General features: G+C 36.6%; 1 protein-coding gene across 1 annotated transcript; it reads right to left on the reverse strand.

Annotated features, from left to right (window-relative positions):
* Window positions 1-695: 695 nt before the first annotated feature.
* Window positions 696-18,284, reverse strand: PANK3 (pantothenate kinase 3). The gene is made up of 7 exons (XM_023506211.2): window positions 17,707-18,284; window positions 12,607-12,959; window positions 11,357-11,610; window positions 9,055-9,231; window positions 8,449-8,572; window positions 6,784-6,909; window positions 696-6,552 (listed from the first exon to the last, which is right to left on the reverse strand). The coding sequence occupies exons 1-7, from the start codon at window positions 17,732-17,734 to the stop codon at window positions 6,502-6,504; spliced, it is 1,113 nt and encodes a 370-aa protein (XP_023361979.1). The 5' UTR covers window positions 17,735-18,284; the 3' UTR covers window positions 696-6,501.
* Between the last annotated feature and the right edge of the window lie 4,723 nt (window positions 18,285-23,007).

The raw sequence follows: 23,007 nt of genomic DNA on the forward strand, positions 1-23,007 counted from the left end.
TAGTGGCATTACAAGAGGTAAAAGTTGTCAGTGCTTTAGAATGAGATGCTGCCCAGCAAAAGGACAGTGAACACTACAAGAATAGCTAGCAGGAACCAAAAAGATGAAAGACTGCAGAATTGTTCCAAAGGATGAAAACGGATAAAAACTAGAATCTGAAACTTCCTTCTTAAAACAGTTGGAAGAATAACTAAACAAAATTGTGGCACATAAATATGGGTACTGAGGAGAAAAAAACAGTAATATCATGAGGAAAAAAAAAATTCTGATTTTCAAAAACCATCATCCATCCATGTCTCTTTTTACTCACCCCTGACAAGTGATCAACATGATGTAGAAACAGAATTTTTTGTATTGATTTTGTATTGACATGTAGATTTTTTGTTCTGATTATGCTCATTTGTTACCAATTTGGAGACACACCAAGGTTATCAAGGTCATGGAAGAAAATCTAGAACATGTTCAATTAAAGACACAGTCATAAATTTCACCCACTGGAAAGTTTTGGAATGTCACTATTTTTAATTTCTCTTGGGGCAAGTACATTAAATTTAAGCTATTAACACCTTTTAAGCTATTAAGCAACACCAAAGTCATTTCTAACATCCTGGTAAAGGGAATTATATGTTGAACTTGGGCCATGTTATGGCCCACTGCTGTGGATATATAGGGTACAAAAAATTATGGAAAAGCTACACAGTAAATATGAAAGAATTTTATTAGGAAAGATAAAAAGCATGATTTCTAGTGTTCATACAGAAGAGCAACAAAATCAGGAAAATCAACTATTTAAAAAGTCTGTAGGGTATTAAGGAGGTTGGCATAATGGCAATACAATATCAGAATGAAACTCAGGCATCATTCATGCAAACGAGCATTAAGGAAAATCTCAAATTATGGGAATGTTTACATAAGTCATAATGAGAATCAAAGAAACTGTACATGTTGATGTAACAAGATGAAAAATAAATTAGACAATTTACAAGAAATGTTTTATAGTTTACATTGCTGTATAACTTAGTTTTATTAGGAATAAAATTTATAGTCCATCATATATTTTTACATCACAGATTCAGTGTCAAAACAGTAAACAAAATTCAGACAAGTACAATGTGACAGAATAAGGCAATTTAAAACTGAAATGGCTTTTATGGACAAAGGGAATCCAAACAAAAAACATCTGATGTTTATAAAATTAGCTATTCTCTCTAAGGGATGCCAAAACTATTTTTAGAATAATTTGGTTAGTAAAAGGGCAACAAGTTGAATTTAAGAAAGTTTAATATTTTCACTTATAGCTTAATTTACACACTCAAGCACAGAATATATATAGATGAAATTATGCACATGGCCTCAAATTATTACTTCCATCAAAATACTGCAAGAAAGGAGAATATCACATACATTTCTGCTCTTTGGAATGATTTTTCTCATTTTCTAAATACCAATTGAAAATACATAAAGCCTCTCCAAAACAAAAGGCTACAATTTTCCCATGGTTAGACTTCAGATTAATATTTGTATCATTCCAGGTAGAAATGAAATATTAAAAGACTGCAGCATATACATCACTTTATTTCCACAATTTTCTATAAGAAATTGTCTAGGTTGATACTAGTGATTATTTAAGATGCACCAGGACTTCAAGCATGGCAAATTTGAAAGATATAAAAATCAGTATTATAGCCAATATTCAATAATTATATCCTAGTCATATTTATAGCACAAACAAAAATTTGCAAATTTTTTTGCAAACTGAAATATATTTTCATTATTTAAAAAAAGCCAAAGAATTAACATGCAGATGAAATACAGAAATAAAAGAAAATTATAACTACCAAAGGAAAAGACTGACAATTTTTTTAAGCTTTTGCTCAACACAGATCATTCCTATCTCAGTTTCTAACATTCAGCACTGGTTGTGATTTTTGTAATTGTTTCACTGCTACATTTGTTTAATCCTATTACGAACAGAAAGGGAACAGTTACTCTTTTTCTATTACATTATTCTCAATCAACTAAAGATTCAAAGGAAATTCTAAAATTAATTTAAAGGAAATTCTAAAATATTCTATTTATGATATATGTTCGCAAGTTATCATTTATCCTTTGTAAACTCTCGAATGGATCAAGTGTTTGATATTAAATGTACAAGTACCTGAGTCCTCCAACACTTGCGTTCTATTACAAAAAAAGATGGAAACCACAATATCCCAGAAATAGTTATATCACTTGAAGGATAAAGTTCGTATTTATAATGATGAAAATTTCCCCTTTGTACAAATATGGCATTTCAGAATAATGCTTGTGATTCAGTTTACATTGAAAATCTAGTTAATTGCTTTTTTTCCCTAAACTTCAGCCATTTTCAATTCTACTAGTCAAAAACAAAGCTGTTAAGTGTGCCATAAACATTCTTAAATAAATAAATAAACCATTAACTGCTGATGTTACTGGAAACAAATTTTCCAACATACTTACATAGCTGTTAAATTAACCAAATACAAATCAGCTTAAATAAGGCTGTTACTTTACAATTTCTCCACTTTGTAAAAACACTAAATAGCTTTTAAATTTGAGAATAGTTATCAGTTTGATAAGAATACAAATTCAGTACCTATTAACACTGGCAGATTATATGCATTACATGAATTTGGACTTCATTGCATATTACAGTATGTAATCCTAAATTTAAACATAGCATTTCCTCTCTAAGATTCCGATGGTGCATTTTCACAAAAACACAGAAGAGCTGAAAGAAACTTTAGAGACCATCTAGTCTAACCTCCCCCCTCATTTTTCATGAGGAAAAGAGGCCTATTGAGGTGAAGTTAAAATAGTGATGGTTCGTTCTATTTACAAAATAGAATACAGCTTCACCCAATGTAAACAATAAGATACTACAAATTAAGTTTACTTCAATGTTAAATTTCTTATTTTTTTGCAACTTAATTTAGATTAAATATTTTTAAGGAAAAACAGTAACTAAGTCTCTACCAAGTACATACTAGGTTCAATATAAACTACTATCACAGCAAACTATTTCCTTAAATCAAAAATAAACTACATAAAGTACACATCTCCTAAGTTCATTTTGATGATATGGGTTAAAAGAATAAAGCAACCTTAAAAAAATTAAGATACTTTAAAAAAATCCAAGGCGACAACTTCTTCAGTATTGAAAAGATGTTTCAATGAAAGTAGACTTACTGTGTAAATAGGAACATTTTCATTGACACTTTTGCAGGTCAGGCCATTTTACATAATGGTAGGAAAAAAATGTTTAATAACACCAGAAAAGGCAAACCAGTTTCCTTCATGAACCAAATGGTGAGTAAAAGCACAAATATAACCAAATACTCATTTTTTTTTCTGTTCACTATTCTTTATAAATGGCTTTTAGTGGAGAAAGATTTTATTACCAATATACATTCACAAGTGCAATATCTAAAACGCATAAAGTGCTCAAAAAAAAATACAAAGCGTGTGGTCAATTCTTTATAGCTAAAAACAAAACAAAACAAAAAAAAACCACACAAAAAAAATCCTCAAAAAACAAGCTTTCTCCCAAGAAGAATTCAGTGGTTATGAGTATTTCAGAACTACTACCTAGTTTTATCTTTAAGACAAGAAAACAAAAAGGGACAAGGAACCATTCTTTTAACCCAATAATACCATGGATAAAGGAAAAAAAAAATTGTCATTTTCTTGGTCCATTATATTGCTTATAGAGATGGAATAAGCATTCCAAACTATTGGTACTTCCAACACAAGTTATTAAACTTGCATTAGTAAAGGCAAAAAGTTCATGAAATCTTTATAAATTCTTGCTATTTGGCAAGTTAAGTTATGCTGTTCAAGGATTTTTAAATGTTCTACTAAGGGCAGTGAAGTTTTTATTGCCTAAGCTAAAAGTAAACAAGTCTCTAGTGCTCAAAAATCAATAGGGTCAGGTCTATTGTCTATTACTACTTTGCCACAAGTAAATTGATTAGTGCTGAAAAGAAACCTTGCTCTTCTTCCCTCCTTCCCTCCCCCAGGGAAAAAAGGCTAACCTTTCCCCTCTCAAACCACCTTTTGAGTAATTCTGAGATTGCTATGCTCCTTCAATTTCAGAATACATCCCATTTATTTTCTTAGGAATAAAAATTAAGTATAAGACAGTTATTTCAACAAGGTAATAGAGACAAATAAATCAATTAAGGACTCTCAATAGGCTATTTCTTGGGTGCTGAAAGTTAGCTTCTGATAATACCGAAGTTGAAAGAATTTAAGGCACTGAAAATTGCCAAATCGACCTAGTGAAAAAATTGTGATTTTTGGAAATTGTTGACAAAGTGTGCCCTAACAGGTATTTTGCTATTTAAAAATCTATCCGTAACAGAACACTGGATACTAAGAGTGATATAGGATATTTACTGGGAACATGCAGAAGTACCACAGGATAAAAAAAGATGGAGGTGGGGTGGGAAGAGATTTCCTGATATTTCCTGACAGGATTGCATATATTCTTTTCCCTCAAGTGGGGTTCTCTTTGGATAATCCATATTCAGAAAACTTCCATGTTCATTTTAAGTTATTTCTCAAGCATGCAGTTTTGAGGCCTTCAGTGACTAATCTTAAGAGGGAATTTAAAGATTATTTTAAAGTATAATCTTAATAGCTTTTGTAGCTAATGAATTTTCCTCATGCTCCTGGGAAAAAAAAAAAAAAAAAAAAAAAAGGATAAATACTGAAAAAACAGGGATATGGTCCAGACTTTGTGGTCACTGCATCCTTCTTTGGTTTGGTGATTTCACCACTAAGACGACCAAAATTCAGGATGTACCAATTCCAACACATTAAGACATGGACATCCACACAATTTTTAAATAAAATCTATCACTTGAAATTTGAGAAAAATCAACGTCACATATTCCATTTAGTGCTTTTGACTACAGTTTGAGTTTAAGCCCAAATTAAAGTCTTCAAAATAATGAAATCATGGCTGAAATATGCAATAGCTATAAGAAAAATGAAAAGGGATATTATCATTTGAGATTTTATAACATGTTAGGACCTGAAGTTTGTTCAGTTTAAAATTAACTGCATTCTTTTAAAATGCCATTCTCATTATTCCCAATTTCCCTCATAATTCCGTGGTTCAGAAATGAATGCCTTTATAGAAGGAATTCTTATGATCAATAGGGTCTGGTAAACATTTGAGCATGATATCTAAAGGATACATGGAGAAAGGTCTATATAGCACATTATAGCCTACTGAAAAACATAAGTCTTCTCTACTCTGTGTCCATAGCTGAATGATGCTGTGGTTTTATACAAATATATAACACTTTTCTTGTAATGAGTACCATCATAGTGCATGTTAAGAGGTGGTTAATATTCTGAGTCTTCCAAATCCTACAAATCTCATGAACTTTGCACTTAACTATTTTGATATTACTTTGAAAATAAAAAACTTCACACAAATTTACCAAAAACAATGATTCCAAAACAGAGGGTAAACTCCAAGACCAACAAGTTCTACAAACATTGGAATTATCATTTTTATTGCCAGAATGTACAAAAACACTGATCCTTTTGTGATTCTGCAATACTGCCTCTGAATCCCATGAAGCTTCAAAATAACTAATCTTTCAATTAACAAAGTTGCTCAACATTAAAGCTGGGTATCCCACTCCCACATAATGGGATACAAAGTGTTTTTGCCTTGTTGATTCAGACCTTATGAGTGGCTAAGGTCTGGGTTGAAAGGAATGTATTAGAGAAAATAACATCCAAATTGAGCTATGTACACTTTTGATCTAAAGCATTATTTATTATTAAAGAAATCACCATAATGATTTCACTCCATGAACAGTGCTCTACTGCACCAACTGAAGAATGTCAGAACTTGGAGTTTCACAAATAGCTATATTTTAATTACATTATGGTATTTGAAAATACTTTAAATTCTGCTGGATCTCTCAACTATAGAAACTTAAGAAAATGCATTAGAAAACCACTAATGGTTCTCAATGCCTGAAATTTTCTATGCAAGAAAATGGAATCTCAATGATGCCTTGGTCGTCATGGTGAATTTTCAATACAGGGAATGAAAAGTAAGCAAAAAATGGGCAAGATATCCTTATAACATACATTCAGAATAAACTAAATGGGGACCTCAAGATTTTTATTTGAGCATACAGTACCATAATGCTGACTATTTAAAAATAAATGAAAATATTTGAGAAGCTCAGAGGTTGTATTGCATCAAAAGGATTTAATACTGGCTATATACAGAAGAGTAAGACCAAAATCCCAAAAGCATTTCAACTGGAAATGCTTCATGTTACCAAGATCTCACTTTAATATGGCAACATTCAGCAGCTTACCATTTTGACATTTAAAAATGAATAGCAACATTGCTGTTTTCCCCCCTGGTCCTTTGGTTCCCATCAATTTAAATAATGCAATAATAATTCTTCTGATTTTCAGCTGGCATTATTGACCTTCCATGCTTTAGCTGAAATTTGGCAGCCCCAAGAGAGCACCAACTGCTCCAAAGTACCCCTGTAGAAAAAAAATTTTAAATAATCAATGTAAGTAATTATTTAATCCCACTTAATAACTGACATGTATATAAAAAAAATGTATATAAAAGAGTAAATATATGAAGGAAAATAAACAATTCCTAATACCTAATTCTGGTTAAACTAATGTTCTACAACTGTCCTAAGGGAAAAAAAAAAAAGCTATTTGGAAATTTAAGACAGGTTAAGATTGGGAATTTCAACAACATACCTCATGCTCTAGAAACAATGCCTTCAACTGGCCTTTGGACCAGTAATCCAATGCATATGCCAAAAGTTTCATTGACAGAGTATTGACACGTAGAAAATTTCCAACAAAGACAACTCTATTTATTTTCTTAAAAAAAATAAAATAAAATAAAAAAGTTACTTAGAAAAAGCATTATAACATTTGCCATAAACAAAATGCTTCTATGACCTTACTCATAATATATGTATACTAAGAGCAGAATCAAGTTACAGGTGAAATTTTGCAAATTTGCAATGTTTTGGTGATACAGTACTTTATGACTGACATTTTTATTACCGACTTAAAATCCAGTGCTCTTTTCTATTGCATCCATTAGAAACAGTTTTAAAGTTTGCTTTGCAAAAAAGTTTATAAATTGGATATCGTAATGTTGATATAGTGAAAAGGTGGGGAGGGAAGGATTTCAGTTACAATGCAATATAGGTAAAGAATTAAAGAGCAAGAATTTGTCAGTATGTAAACTACACGCACTAACTACATTCCATCACACCTAAAAGAACTAGTCACCAAAAATAATCAAAAGTAACCTTCTAATTACTATTTCAGTTTTTTCAGGTTCAATAATGGGGGGGGGGAGAAAGGGGGAGAGAAATACTTCTAATAGGTATTACAGTTAGACCTACTCATTTTTCTAAACAAGTGTCTTTAGGCACTTATGGGCCACTTGAGATTCTTGATCTACAAGTCTGAGAAACCATAAACTATATAATTTGGAGTAGGAGAAAGCAGGGAGAAAATTTTGAGCAAAAAGTTTTGCAAGAGTTTTAAAAAATGTCTTTAAATTTGTATAAAGAATTGTGCTAGAATGTGGTGCTATAAGGCAGTATAACAAAATTTTAGACGTTTACACCAATTCCATATCAATGCACTGGTATTGAGGGGAGGAAAGTCAGAATTTACATTAAATATGTTAATGTTTACTACATAAAAAGACACCTTTATCTCAAATCCTGGGGCACAGAAAATGCAGTACACATTTAAACTACAATTTAATTTGCCCAAATTATAAATTTATCCCGATTCTTTCTAGCAGTAACTTGTATGTCCAAAAAAACCTCACAAATTTGTTACATTTGTGAATCTGAAGGCCAATACTGCAAATGAACTACCCACCATTAAAAACAAACAAACAAACAAACAAAAAACCCAAACCGTTCACTTTCTTTGAAGAGCAAATCTCAATGCCTTCATAGCCCTGTACAATGCTGCTTGATCCATATGCAACAAGGCAGCACTGTAAAGAAGCCGAAGACAGTAAGAAATCTTTCTGTTGCTCAGCTAATTTTAGCACAAATAAAACCTCCCAAATCAATTGGGACCATAAAAAGGAAAATGAATGTTATTAGAAAAAGATCATTCATTAGCTCAACTTCTTATTAAACTATTAAGATTTAAAGCTTTCTGAAAATGTTCTGCATTATGTTTCCTAGATATAAAGAAATGTAAATATTGCTTTAAGCTAATGCCTACCTAATTAAAACCCCATGTCTGCCAATTAAGCTACCATGATAAAAAGTAGGCAAAAGTTTAATCCTTAGGATTTAATGGAAATAATTTTTAAAAATTCCTCAAATATTTAAAAGTTTTATTCATTCAACATTTTTCATCTAATTGAGACATGCTTACCTCATTACCAGCACACATCCTTGCTATAGAACCAATGTTATTGGTGATAGTAACTAAAGTAGCTCTTGCTAGATCTTCTTTACTAACAGATTCTCTCTTCTCCTTATAGATCATGTTCCCAAAGCTGCAAGGAGGGAAGGAATTTGAAAAAGGAATTTTAGAGAGCAAAGAAAAAACAAAGCAACCTATCATTACTAACTTTGATAGCCAAGGTACCAGCACTTTTTCCTCAAAGATTTAAAAAATTATGTATGGTTGATTTATACAAAATATTCAAATTTAAAATTATAAGGATAAGTAAGGATGAATATACAATTAAAGTATTATTCATTTTTAGAAGGAATAGAAAGCTATTAAAATGCATAAATCAGAATTCCAGAACAATTTTCTGCTCTAAAAACTTTCAGGGAGGGAAATATTTAGATCCAGTTTGCAAAATTACTGTTGTGCAATGTTAGGCAATTTTTTTAGTTAACCTTTGAAACCTACTCTTATCTCCAAAAATCCTATTCTTTACAATTATAAGAATACATGTACAATTGTAATTGTACATTTAATTCATTTCAAAAAATTGAATAACCCCTGTGATTCAAGAATTTAACTTACCTAGATGCTACAGCCCATCCTGGCAAGCCAAATCTCTCGTAATCTCCTCCATAAATATCACGGACCAATTTATCAGCATAAGTGCTCTCACCTTTGGAAGCCATTTCAAGAGCTTCTTCAAAACTTTCACAGCCAGTCAGTAAGCTGCATAAACCTAGAAATGTGCCACCTCCCAAGCTAAACAAAAGAGAAAAAACTTGCATGACTTTCCCCAAGGTCACAAAATCTCTTCTCAAAAGCTAAAATTTAAAAACATCTTTCAAGTATACCCCTACTAGGAAAGGCATGGAAACGTCAACATAATAGTGTACTAGACAGACCAATTAAGAAAAATGTGCTCCACTTAAAGTGACCTCTCTCCTCCAGATTAATTAGGTGATTGCTCCCAAAACCTCCATTTTTAAGAGAACTCCTGGGTTCTTCAAATCTTTTCTTACTCTCTTTTGTACTGTAGACAAGTTTCTCAACTATGTTCCCAAACCAGCTACCTTTCTTTTCCCTTACCCTACTTTCAGCTTCCTTTTGTGCTATTTCCCCCCTTTATAGTGTAAGATCCTTAAGAGTAGGGGTTATCTTTCTGCTTACATTTACTTACAATGATTAGTGCTGGTATGTAGCAAGCTTAATATGCTTACTGATAAATATGGAAATTTGCTGCTTAGAGGAATTGCACATTTATTTAACCTATATTGGATTGCTTGCTGTCTTGGGGGGGAAGGGAGGAGAAAGAGAAAATTTTGATATGCAAGGTTTTGCAAAAGTGAATGTTGAAAACTACCTTTGCATGCATTTGGAAAACTAAAAACTAATGTTTATACCAGTTTTTTTTCTTAATGAAAAAGGATATTTTCTTGGATAATGGATGAAAAGAGAAACCCAAGTTCTATGTGGCTCTTAAAATGTCTGTAAAAGTGAGTCTGCATAATAGCATAATACAAGTCCATGTTGACATGGGTTAACAATGACTTAAAAGTTATTTAAGTTCTGTCGCCTAAGGGAAACCTTCCTGGGAAATGCATCTAGCGGGAGAATGGAAGTAACAGCATCCTGCAGGAATGTGTTTAAGGATCACGGAACTGAATGACAAGTTTTTTTCCTACTACTCCCTGCATAAAGGAATAAAGGAAAGAATTTCCAGGTACTAGGGAAAATGTTACTGTAGCTGCAATTTCTAAAGAAAGCTAAATGCATCCTAATCAATTCTGTGCCAAACGACTGCCAATCCCACATCTTTTCTACTGTGAATGTTAATGTTCAGTGTTTGCTGCTTTGCTGACAAATATGTCCCCAAGTTCCACTAACCTTTTTCAGGGTTATGTCCTAGACAGTTCAAAGTTTTCAGATGGCCTAAAGAACTTTGACACTAGCAACATTTTTCACTGTTCAGAGGGAGGAGGAAGATATACAAGACTGAGAGCCATTGTGTATAAACTTTTTGTTTATGGGTTGTTGATGCCAACAAATTCCTCATTAGAAAACCTCCACACAAAGCCTGTCCAGGACAGCAGAAGCTGTTAGTCCTTGTACAACAAAGCTTTCTACAAGCAACAAAATGAAGCACCGAAGATGGACGATTCGAAACTCAATTCTAAGTTTAAAACAGTGACTCCTAGTAAAAAAATCATTCTAATATAATTGACTCACTCTTCTTCTATTTTATTAACTTAACTGTCTTTTGTTTTCAATCTTGTTTTTTTACGAGAATGTGAGAGCAAGTTCAGAACCATGGAATTTCTTATTCTTAAATCAGAAATTGTTTCAAATACAAATGGGAAGTTCTACAAATTTATTACAAACAAATGCTTCCGTCAATGGAGCAGACTATAATGTAATAAAGATATGTATGTGAGTATGAAAGAATATCCTACATAAAAAATTTTATGTCTTTCATTTTATATAGATGCAAGTTCCTGGCAAGGCCAACATCATCTATTTACAAAGTCGTTTGCATTCTCACTGATAGAAATCTATAAAGGACATACAATATCACTGTACTTTTCTCCAAAATAACAGACTAGAAATAAGCAGTGAATAATGGCAAAAAATACATTATATTTAACTTATACTTCAACATATTTAACATGTATTCAAGCTGCTATCTGGGGGAAGGGGTGGGGGGAAGGAGAGGAAAAGTTAGGAAAAAAAGGTCTTGCAATTGTCAATGCTGAAAAATTACCCATGCATATATCTTGTAAATAAAAAGCTATTAAAAAAATGGCAAAAGGAAATCTGTTCCTTTAGAATGCCTTGCATAATGTTGATTTAACAATTCGTGAATTCACTGAGACTGAATGGTTATTACCTTGTTCCAGTAACTCGCTTATAGTTGTCTTTGGAATGGACAGCTAAAATACTAACTCCAGAACCAATGTTCACGACCAGAAGTGGATATGGGTCATCCAAGTTAAAAGGCATCTTTTGGCATCTTTCAGGTTCTGAGGCATTGCCAAAATAATAGCATTCTGCCTGTCCATTAAAACTGACAGAATCTATATATAGCAAGCCCTTTACAAGGCAGTCAAGTTCGTCCAGTTTGTGCAGCTGGAGGTTTCCAATCTGTTTTTTAAAGAAAAAACAAAACAAAAAAATGTATCAGTCATTCAAGTAAGCTCAATACAACTGTTAAGACTTTATATAATTCCGATTGTCTGAAAGCATGTGCAACAATAGCCATTTTCTACACTTGACACAAAACTGCCACTATGCAGAACAAAGTTATGGTGGAAAAAATAAATCTAAACTAAGAGCTGAATTGCATGTGACTTTAAACAAATCTAACTTTCCCTCCCCTCATTTGTAAAAATCGGATTTGGATCAGAAGACCTCTGAAGTTCTTGCTAGCACTAAATCTATTGCTATTATGTAGTATCACCAAAATTGTTAGCTCTTATTAAGCCTTGTTTCAGAATTTAAGTTATCTTTGTTTAGACATATTAATGTGAACTTTACATCACATCCAGTTATTTTTCTGATGTTCATTTAATTTCTATTTTTGGTACTTTATCTACTTCTCATTTGGTAGGCTCTATTACAAGAGAAGTGCTTTATAGAGTATAGCTTAGGAAAGACATTAGCTAAGGATTTTCTCTCCCTTAATCATTCAACACAAATAATGTATACAATTATAATTGCACATGGAAAACATTATCAAGAGCAAAAGTAGTTGGGGGCAGACAGCAAAGTCCTCCTATAAAAAGTAGGATCTCAGTAAAGTCAGTAAAACCAGGAAATGGAAATGAGAGAGTACATGCCAGTAATGGAGGGTAGCCAGTGTCAAGGCAGAGTGACATGCAAGGAACAGTAAGCAGACCACTATCTGGTTTATACATTTTATAGGAGTATAAATACCTAAGACAACCAAAATGTGAGGTAAAGATCAGGATGATGACTTTAAATGTTAAATAGAAAATTTTATGAGCAGGGAGCTACTGCAGTTTGAATCGGGGTGATAGAATGGTAGCATGCACTAATCTTTCATTTAAAAAAAAAGCCCCACATTACAGATAAAGCAGTCTGATATTAAAGCAAGAATAATTTTTAACATTTACCTACCGTGCGAAAATCTTTTTCAAACTTGTAAGCACCACCTCCAGTAGCACATAGCACCGTGTGTAATGTTGAGAAGTTTTTATCTCTCCCCATTTGGATAAAAGTAGGCAGGTCATGGGTTGGAAATCTGATAAAGTGCAAGTTCCCTCTTCGGCCAAAGAGTGTCAAATCCTTCAGTTCAAGATGAACATCCCTAACTCCAGTCAACCCATAGGCTACATTAGAAGTCAGATATTTGCGGATACTTTTTAAACTTTCAACTTCTTCTTGCTCCTCCTCTGCTGTGATATCAATGGGTTCAAAATAAGCAAGTTTCACAAGAGTGCCTCCTATGTCCATGCCAAACCATGGGAAAGCTGTGAATGACAGAAATCAACATTGCTCTTTCAGAAACCAAGCATCAGGTTAGCTAAAATTACTGCTTAAAAATAGTGATCTTATAGTTTTTTCCTCCATTAAAAACATTTAGATAAAACATAAGTATCACTCAGTAAAACTAACAATTACAAGGGGAAACTACACTAGAGTTTTTCGGATAAACACTTTTAGTGGCGTAGCAAACAAAGCGGGCAGATTAAATTCTATTTCTCTGACAAAGCAAAAAAGACATTTAAGAATTTTTCCAATCTGTTGATTAAATACCAAATTAGGACATTTTTTCCTGGGTGTTAAACAAAGAGGCCATTCTGACATTGCATAATAGATACTTCCATGGCTTCAAATTCTGGAAGGATATAAGAAAATCCCTTTCTATGTAGGCAAAAGAGTAGCGAATTGGGGAATGTTTATTAATCTGATAAAATTGATAAAATTTTTTGATCTGAAATCTTTTAAATTCTGTGCCTTTTGCATTCATACAGAAATATATACCAAGTTATAAATATCACTCTGCTCTGAGGGTTCAGAGCTCATGCCTTTTTTCTTGCCTGAAACCTTAGGACTAGATTTGTAAATACCAACACCACCCTAAAAAGTTTCTATTTTCAAAAGCTATATTGTAGTATTATTTTAACATTTTAAAGAACCTTATAGCATTAGGAGTTATTTCTAGTTTGTATATGAAGAAACATTTTGTTTTTGAAACAATGCAGGGAAACCCAAGATTAAACTCAGTTTTTGACTACTAGGCCATAATATCATTGAATTCAAAAATACACATGGATGATAGTGGCTAGAGAAATGATTAGCATATATTGGATTCTGTAAGGGAAAAAAAAGTCCCAGATTTTCTACTGTCAGGCAAATAATATTCTATGAAATTTTTTCAGGTACAGCTGATGTGCTAGGCATAAATGGAGGAGAAATTGTATTTTGAGAAAATCTTCAAAATTGAGCGATCCCCTTGCTATAAAATTTAAGAGCATGACAACCAAGTTTGTAAAATCATTTAAATTTGTTCTAGCTAGCTAAAAATAACAATATACTTAAACATTATGAAGAGCACTATAAAAAGCATATTCAGTATATCCATTCACCAATTTATTCAATTTGGAATACCACCCAAATCAAACAACAAACTAAATTTGGAAGGTCTGTTAGACTGTCACATACTGAATATAATGTGAAAAGGAAATTGTCACTGCTAAAATATGAAGACTACAACTGATCCAAAGTGCAAGAGCAATTCTGAGAGGCCATGGGACATTAATACATATGTCTTAGGACACACATAATTACAGAGCTAAAAGGGTGTGGCCAGATCATTAAATCCAATCTCTTTTACAGATGAGGAAACAACCTGAGAAATGAAGTTATCTCCCTAAAGTCAAAGAACTCTTAAGAGGCAAATCAAGCTCTATGCTCCAATTTTCTGACAGTCATGCCTGTTACAACACTGATTTTTAAAATTTTATTTCTTAAACGGTTTAACTTTTAAAATATAAAGTATTTACTATCTTACTCTAAATATAAGTGACTGAAGTTCAATAAGAAAAATCGGGAAACAAAAATGTAACAAGGTCTGATCCTCTCTGATACACCTCATGATGGCTAACTTTCTAGTTAGCACTTAACTTTCCCTTCACTAACATCAACACTACATGACTAACAAATTCAAACTAAAATTATGGAACTCATTTACTTTAGGAGAAAATAGGACAGGAAGACAAATCCTAGAAAGAGACCTACTTCTGGAGAAGGGTCCGATTACAGACCACTGTTATCAAATTGAAATTTCCAATTTTTAAAATAGGGACATTTTCTATATTCTACTTACCTTATAAGGAACAAATTCCAAATATTTGCAATATGGAATATAGCCTAATTACCAAGTTACAATTATTCCATCCCCTAAAACTTATAGTTCCCTAGAAAACACTAAAAGCACCCACAGGTGAAAATCAAATGATCTAATAAAATACAAACTATATTATAACCTGTAAATTCAGGTTCTGAGAACAAAATATTCACAAGATACAACAATCTAACAATAAACATAAAAGTACGAAGTTAATAGGCACTTTGTTAAAAGCAATCACACATTCCCTAGTTAACGTTTTAATCTTCTCTGGAATTTCTCTCGACAACTTCCAGTTCCATTTTCCTCACCTGGTTCTACTCCAGTGGCCATCAACCCTATTCATAGCAACCCCTCCTCCCATCTCCCAAACAATCACAAGGATCTTTAAGGTAGAGGCTTGTTCTATGTAGGCAAAAGGAAAAACCTGGATGCTCTATCATCTCTTTAATGATTAACATTAGATAGTGAATCACAAAGACAAAGCTTGTTAACTTTAACATGGTATGCTAGAAAAGTTTTACATGTTAATGTTGCAAAAGGGGGAAAAAAACCATCTAGTACCAAAGAGCTATCACTGGCACTAAATATTGAGAATTTATTCTTTTAACCTAAAGAAAAAAAAATTATGGTGAATTAAGTAACAATGTAACAAATTTATACCAATTTCCATACAAAGTGCTTAAATAGAATGAGTTATCTTAAGAAATGGGTTTTCTTCCTTATAAACCTTTCTTCTCTTCCAAATATGCAACCCTTAAGGTCTTCAAGCATAAGCTAGACTAATGTTTTAGAAGGAATTCATACTCGACAAAATGACCCTCAGATCTTTTCCAAGCTTCATTCTATGATTTTTCTGGTTTAATCTTGTTCAATTAAGAAGTTATGACAAAACATCTGTACATGTATTTATTTTGTGGGTCAGAACTAAAGTTAAGCTAGCTAAAAGTTCAATATATTCCAAAGGAAGGTAACAGAACAAGAAAACAGGGGATGTAGAAGAATCAGGACACCAAACCCTGCTCTGATATTTTAAGGTAATAAGTTTTCAGAACCACAAAATAGAACAATACTTGCACTAACTTATTGGGTTACTATTTGGAAAACAAACTGAAGACTCCAAAATTTGCTTATGAGTGACAACACATTAGTTATATTTACAAGAGTTGGAATGTGTCCACTGTAATTAAAGTGAATAACCAGAGGAAAAAAAATTGGCCGGTGAAAAAAATTGCTTTGGCTGGGACCTATGATTTCACTTGGTATAGCAAACTTCCTGTGAAGAAACTTCCTAACAGTGTTACTTCCTAACAGTTGCCTGAAGCATTCAGAGGTTAAGTTACTCCAGGCTCACCCAACCAGTCAGGAGAACTTAAAACCCAGGTCTTCTTGACCCCAAAGCCAGTCCTCTTAAGCACAAAAAAAAATTCATTTTGGTTTTAAGTTTAATGTATCCTCCAAGGTCTACAAAAGCTGGTAACATATGTATGCCAAGGGCCATTTGGGTCAGTGTTTGGGTCCTGCTAGACTTACAATAGTAATAGTAACCATTTAAACTTAAAAGCAGGAAAGCTAGAGGGTCTTCCCCTCCCAGATTTTTATTTAGTTTAGTTTTAGGGCTTTTTTTTTTGACTAGGTGAAAGAGGATTCTTTGAGTAAAACCATGTATAATATGTACATATAAAATTTTATGAAATATTTACATTTTACAGATAGAACTGAAGTTCAAAGAAGTTAAGCGATTTGCAATCAAACAAATGTTAAGTGTAGGTGGTCTCACCTACTCAACTTCTTCCAACCTGCCCCAAACTATTCGTCTTCTACTTATGGGGATCATAACTTATATTTTGTTGAAAATCACTATCAAGTTTATCAAATTGTTTTATACTTTAAGTTACATTCAACTTAAAATTATCTATCCCATCCCAATTCAATAACATGATACCTGGAACCTAATTGGTAAAATTAAGGACAGGAATACAAACTAAGCAATCACAACAACAAAAAAACCCACCAGACTACAACACAATATGCAAAAACAAGGGAATAATTTATTTTCCTTCTTTATAAGGCAAAACAACTATGTGATCGAGTCATAAAGTACAAGTTGTACGCATGATCCATGTCATTGCATAAGTAAACAAGAATGATTCTTGGAAAACAAGTAATTAAATGAAAGAATGTCTCTGAAATCATTAACCCTTGCACATCAGTGTACATCAGTGAAGTTCAAGACACGAATTGTCACCAATGCCAAAACGAAATAGGTCAAAACATACAGATCTTTTCACTATTTTTGCAACTAAGAGGGGGGAAAAGGAAATGACCCGTATTCCATTTTTTTTTTAAATAATGGACAGGAGACTCTGGGCACCTCTGCTTCCAGCCGTCATCTCTGGTGTAAAGTTAAAAGGAACCTCAAAAGTTGAGGCTTTTTTAAATTAATAAGTAAATCTTGATTGCCTCAATTTCCTGCTCTGAAAGGTGGGAGAAGAGAAATACCGGTAATACTATTTGCACATGGGTACGAAAGAACCTTTATGAACTGTATGGCATTAGGAAAACGTGACCGTGACCCATTTTTGTTATTCGCGGAAGAGCGAAGCACCAAAAGCAAAATTGATTTTCCGGTGTCCCTCGTTCAGACGCTTTAAAGATGAACTTAAGTTTGTGAAAGCTTTCATAATTGGGGAGTAGCAAGGGGGGGCGCCAAAAGCCCAAACTTCCAACAGAGCCCACGGGAGCTCAGAAAGTGGGACAAGGAGCCCTTCCTCCTTTCCACCCCCCCCAGCCCCGAAAAAGTCCCCTTTTCCCCCTCCCCCCGCGCGCTGGGCCCCGGGGAGGCAGCAAACCGACCCCCAACTTACAGGGCTTTTTGGCATCCTTGATCTTCATGCTGCCCGCCGAGGGAGCTCCAGGCGGCGGCGGCGGCGACGGCGGGGCCTGCTGGGGGGGGGCGACAGCGGCTCGGCCCGAGGGCTCCCCGGTCCCGAGGCGGCGGCGGCGAGGAAACGCTGGCCCGGTCTTCCCCACAGCACGGCGGGTGGCGGACTCGGAGTGGGGCGGGGCTGCCGGCCGCTTCGGGCGATGCCCGGCCGAGTGGGCGGGTGGCCCGAGAAGGGGAAAGAGGTCCGCCTCCGGACCCGGACCCCCTGCAGCTCCCGAGGGGCGGCCAAAGCAGTGGGGTCGGAGGGCGCGATGGGGGAGAGACGCCGGCGCTCGCCGCTCCGGGCCCCACCGCCGCCGCTCCAGACAAAAGGCCCCTCTCCCGGGAGCCGCCGCGCTCCGCCGCCGCCGCTGCGCTAAGCAGCGAGCCCGCCCAGACGGAAGGCCCACGTGACGCCCCCACTCCGTGCGCGCCAAGAAGGACTGCTGGGGCTCGTAGTTCCCGCGGCAGCGAGGCGTCGCTTCAGGACTGCTGAGGTGGAGCCGGACTACAGAGCCCGAAATGCTTCACGGACATAAGTTCCCAGGGGTCCTTTTTATCCCCTCCTATCACCTCAGCTTCCTCCGTGGGGGGCGGGGGCGGGGGCGGGGCGTGAGTCACGCCAGCCAGCTGGGGGCCAATGGGGGCGAAGAGAGGGCGGGGTTGTGAGTGTGTACAGTGCATGTCTCTCTGGGGGAGGGAGGGCAAGGTGAGTCGCGTGTGACTGCCCTCCCTTTTAAACCGGGAGGCGCCTGGCGCACCCGCCTGAGAGACTAGTAAGCTCGCGTTTTTCTGCTGGCTAGCTCTAGGAGGCAGCTGCAGGCATTCTCCTAAACAGCGGCACGTGGAGGGCTTCCTTGGACGGGAGACAGACTTCTCCCTTTACAGGCGGCGGGGCTCCGAGCGGTGACCGACTTGGCGGAAGCCGCGCCGGCGGGCGCAGGCGGAGGCCGCGCGGGGATGGACGCTTCCCCGCAATTTTAGCGCTTTCCTCTGCATCTGCGTGATTGGAGGGGAACGTTTTAAGAGTAGGAGGCTGCCTTCTCCACTGCCTAAGTCCTGGAGCACTAGCCGAGCCCGGGGCGCCTGCTTCACCGCCGCCTCCAAGTCGGGACCTGGTTCCTTCTTCCGCGCGTATTATCTCACGGGTTTTTACAACAGGGAAAAGTGTGTGAGCTCTGAAGAACCTGTGATAGTAGAGAGAACACGCAGTCAGGATTTCAGAATGAAGATTCTGGTCTTTGTGCCGCCAGATGAGGCGCAGGTTCTTTCCCTTCTCTGTAGTTTCCTCTTGCTGTAGCGCCCGGAGCAACCGAGTTAGAGACCAATCCGGTAGTTTATTAAATGGAGAGAGATACTGGGGCCAGTGCATCCGCGTAGATCCCGGGGCTAGAAGAGACTGCCGTCTCAGAGTCTAGCCCCGAGTATCGGGGCAGCGAGCTTTTTATGGAGTAACAAGGACATAATGGGGGGACCTAGGCGGGGATAACCTGAATGACATCTGAAATGGATAAACCTTCATCTCGTCAAACGTTAAGGACTGTATTATCTCAAACATTGAGAGGGAAAGGTCATAACCTGAGGCAGAATAACGAAATAGGACAATTGGAGAAACTGAGTCACGACAGTAAAAGGGAACTTTGTCATGACATTCCCCACTTTTTCTCTTGGGACAATTCAAATCTTTCCCCTAGAAGGTCTTGGCACCATCAAAATAAAGCTAGACCGATGCAAGGACTTAAGGCAAGGTCAAGTCTCTCCCTGATAACCCCAGCGTTAATCCGCAATACACAAAGTTTCTTATTTCAATTATTTCTGACAATCAGTTGTCAGATCCTCTGCAGTTGGGGAGCATATGGACAGCTGTGGTCATTTGTGTGTGACTCGGCCTCTGCTTACAGAGCAGCAGGGCTCAAGACAGTTGTGCTGCCCATTCAGAGGGCAACACGCTCCAGGGGAGAAGGGTGAGGCTTGGAGTAGCCCCACCCGTCCCACCCAGAGAAATAGATAGGGCTGCAGAAAGCATCAGATTTCTGAGCAAATTTTGCACAGTTAGACCAAGGCAGGCAAACCCCAAACTTTTAGAGGCCCGATATCAACTACAAGGTCCTTTTAAGTATGCTGAAATACTAATTAAGGACCTGGGGTAACAGGAGTGTAGAAACAGCTCAGAGAGACTGCCAGTCCCAAGACAGGTATCCAATTTCTGGTTGTTTCTAAAAAATAATCCCCAAAACTGAGTCTGCCAGGGCAATTCCAACAGAATAAGGGATTTCAGAATTAAAGAACAATCAGCAGATCATAGTATGGTAAATTTAAGCAATGAGTAAAGGACTTCCAATTAAATCTGAACTAGCAAGATAGGAGATAAGGCAGAAGTACCTAAGGAAATACACCAGTTTCCCCAATTTCCTATTTCTTCTCCCTTTTTTCTTTTGGAAAGGAATTATTAAATAACCATCCCACATATAAATCATACACGTATGCATATACATAAGACTAAAAGTCCCTCAAACATAACAATAGTTACACAAGTTTAACAATTTCCATCCCAAGTCTTAAACACACAGTAATATAGTGAAAATTCAAACAAGTCAACCACTTTCCCACTCCCCCATATCAGTCCAAATTACATCAGGAAAAGTGGGCAATGGCTCTCAATTGCTTCTTCCTGCTGAACAGGGACGATGCTCAGTCCGGGAGGGGGAGGGGTGTCTGTAGTGTGGCGTGCTGACAATTAAAGCTTGATGTAGGTCCCAGAAGCAAGAGACTAAATCTAGAAATAAAACAAATCTAACAAAGTTAGAACGGTCTGAGATAGAAAGACCGGTCCACAAGGACTGCTACAAGATGTGGCCTCTCATTAGTTATAAACCTTAAAAATACTTGAATATCCAGACACAATATCTAGTAACCAATAGATGACCAGACTAAATACTTGCTCAAGCATTTAGGATATAATGAATCCTGAAAACCAGATTGGAAACAGCAAGATATGACATAATTGAATTAACAATTTCTTATTGACCATTATAGAAATCAGTTACAGGAGGGAAAAGATGCAGTGCATATTAACTACAAACCCAAGATATTTTACCTCTAGTAACTAATCCTAAACAGATATTTACCATAACCTTATCAGTTTGCTGCTGTTAACCAAGAACCAGGTAGCTACAACTTGATTTTTAAAATGTCTGGAACAGTTTAGAGGGGGGAGAATAGGATTTCATGTGACTACCCTTCCCCCCCACTCCACTTCCAAAGAGAAAAGGATGGGGTTAGGGTTAGTTGAACTAAACTTCACTCCAGGCTAGTTAAATTCTCCTATAGCTGAAGTAGCAGCAGTGGGGGATGAGTTTAAATCTTTACAAAAGATCCCTACCTCACCCAACATTTAAAGTAGCAGAAATCAGTGGGTGGGTGGGGGAATCCCATAAAACCTACATGTCCAGCAGAGCTGGATTTAAAGCATATAATCCATTTCTATCTCATTTCAAAAAATAAAACAACAGTTTCTTTCTCTCCTTCTGGCCCCATGTGGCCATTATTCCCAATGGACTTCTCTTGAACCCCAGCTTGGCCAGGGATGAAGCTTTCAGAAAAGTCCTTGTTAAGATCTACTGTAATCTATTTAACATGTATAGGACTGCTTGCCATCTTGGGGAGAGGGTGGAGGGAGGGAGGGGAAAAATCGGAACAGAAGTGAGTGCAAGGGATAATGTTGTAAAAAATTACCCTGGCATGGGTTCTGTCAATAAAAAGTTATTTAATTAAAAAAAAAAAAAGAAAAGAAAAGTCCTTGTTACATACTTTAGGTAAAATTAGAGGCACATGACCTCTTTCAGACAAGTTAACAGAACTTCTTTAACAAGCTATCGTTCCTTTAAGATCTTATATTTAAGGATAACCAATTCATTTCCCAAATTTAGAATCATCTTTAAATTCCTAATCAAATGTTTTCTCCAGCTGGAGTTCAGTATTGAAATAACCAATTCCCAAATTTGATCATTGTTCTTTAATTTAACAGAGCTCTTAAGTTAATAAAACAGACAAACAAATTATAATTTCCCAACACAGACAAAAATTACACTGAACACAGAGCACAACTAGACTGTCTAATAACATACAAGTCATATAGAACACTGATCACACTTAGACTGCACAATTACAACATTCAGTAGGACACTAACATTAAAGCCAAACCAAATGGCGTTTTAAAATCCCCAGTCTGTAGATAGCCCTGAGCATCCAAAAGCAGGAGGGGAGGGCATTGCTCTAACACAGGATGACCAAAGCAGGGAAACTGAGTCCCATTTTTCAAATGTATACACTCCCCACTCCAGAGCGAGGGTGGGGGAGGACTCTCGTAGAAATGCATTGAGATGCAAAGGACAGGTCTTTGTCTGGAAAAGAATTTGGACAGAAAGAGTTTCCTCAAGCAAAGCATCTGCTCCAAGAAAACATTTTTTTTTTTTTTTTTTTTTTTTTGAGGCAGTGGAGTGTCTAGATTGTGGACAGGTCAAAACTTAGTTTTCCAAATCTTTGCAGCCTCCCTCGTATCTCATTTTAGAGATAGAGCCGCAGCAATTCCTAAAGAATTGTTCCAGAGCTCCCAAGAGCTCCAAACACAGACTGCAGTCTTGATGACTGCAGTGTCCACCACAAGATAAGGAAAGAAAAAGTCTCTTACTTTGTCCAAAGTTCCGTATTTCTTAAGGACACCCCAATAGTGACCACCGCGTCCAGTTGTCCACTCATAAAGAATCAATGGCATTTCAAGAACACCCCAACAGTGACAACCACGTCTGATTATTCACACAATGTGTCTTTAACAGACACCCAGGTAGGGTCCCCTGCGTCCAGAAGACCCTACACCCAGAATCTATAATTCTGGGAATCCAAAATCCAAATGCTAGCACACCAACCAAACAAACAAAACAAGTCTTAAGACATAACCAGATGGTACCCCAAAAGGTACCCAGACAAACTTACTCTCCTGTGGTGCAAATGGGGTTGTCTACCATCAGGCTATTGTGGCTGGAAACTGCTCTCTTTCCCGGAGGCTCTGGAAAAAAAATCCAGGGGGGCCCGGCCTCTTCAGGCCAAGAATTCAGATCCGCAGCCACCCTGCCCAAGGCAGAGACCCAAAAGTCTCTTATCTCTAATCCTGTTCATTTTCTAATTATCTCGCTGGGGCCTCCAAAATGTAATGCCAAAGAAACTGAGCAAGACAGAGGTTAGA

The sequence above is a fragment of the Sarcophilus harrisii genome, chromosome 2 (genome assembly GCF_902635505.1).
Source record: "Sarcophilus harrisii chromosome 2, mSarHar1.11, whole genome shotgun sequence".
NCBI classification, from domain to species: domain Eukaryota; kingdom Metazoa; phylum Chordata; class Mammalia; order Dasyuromorphia; family Dasyuridae; genus Sarcophilus; species Sarcophilus harrisii.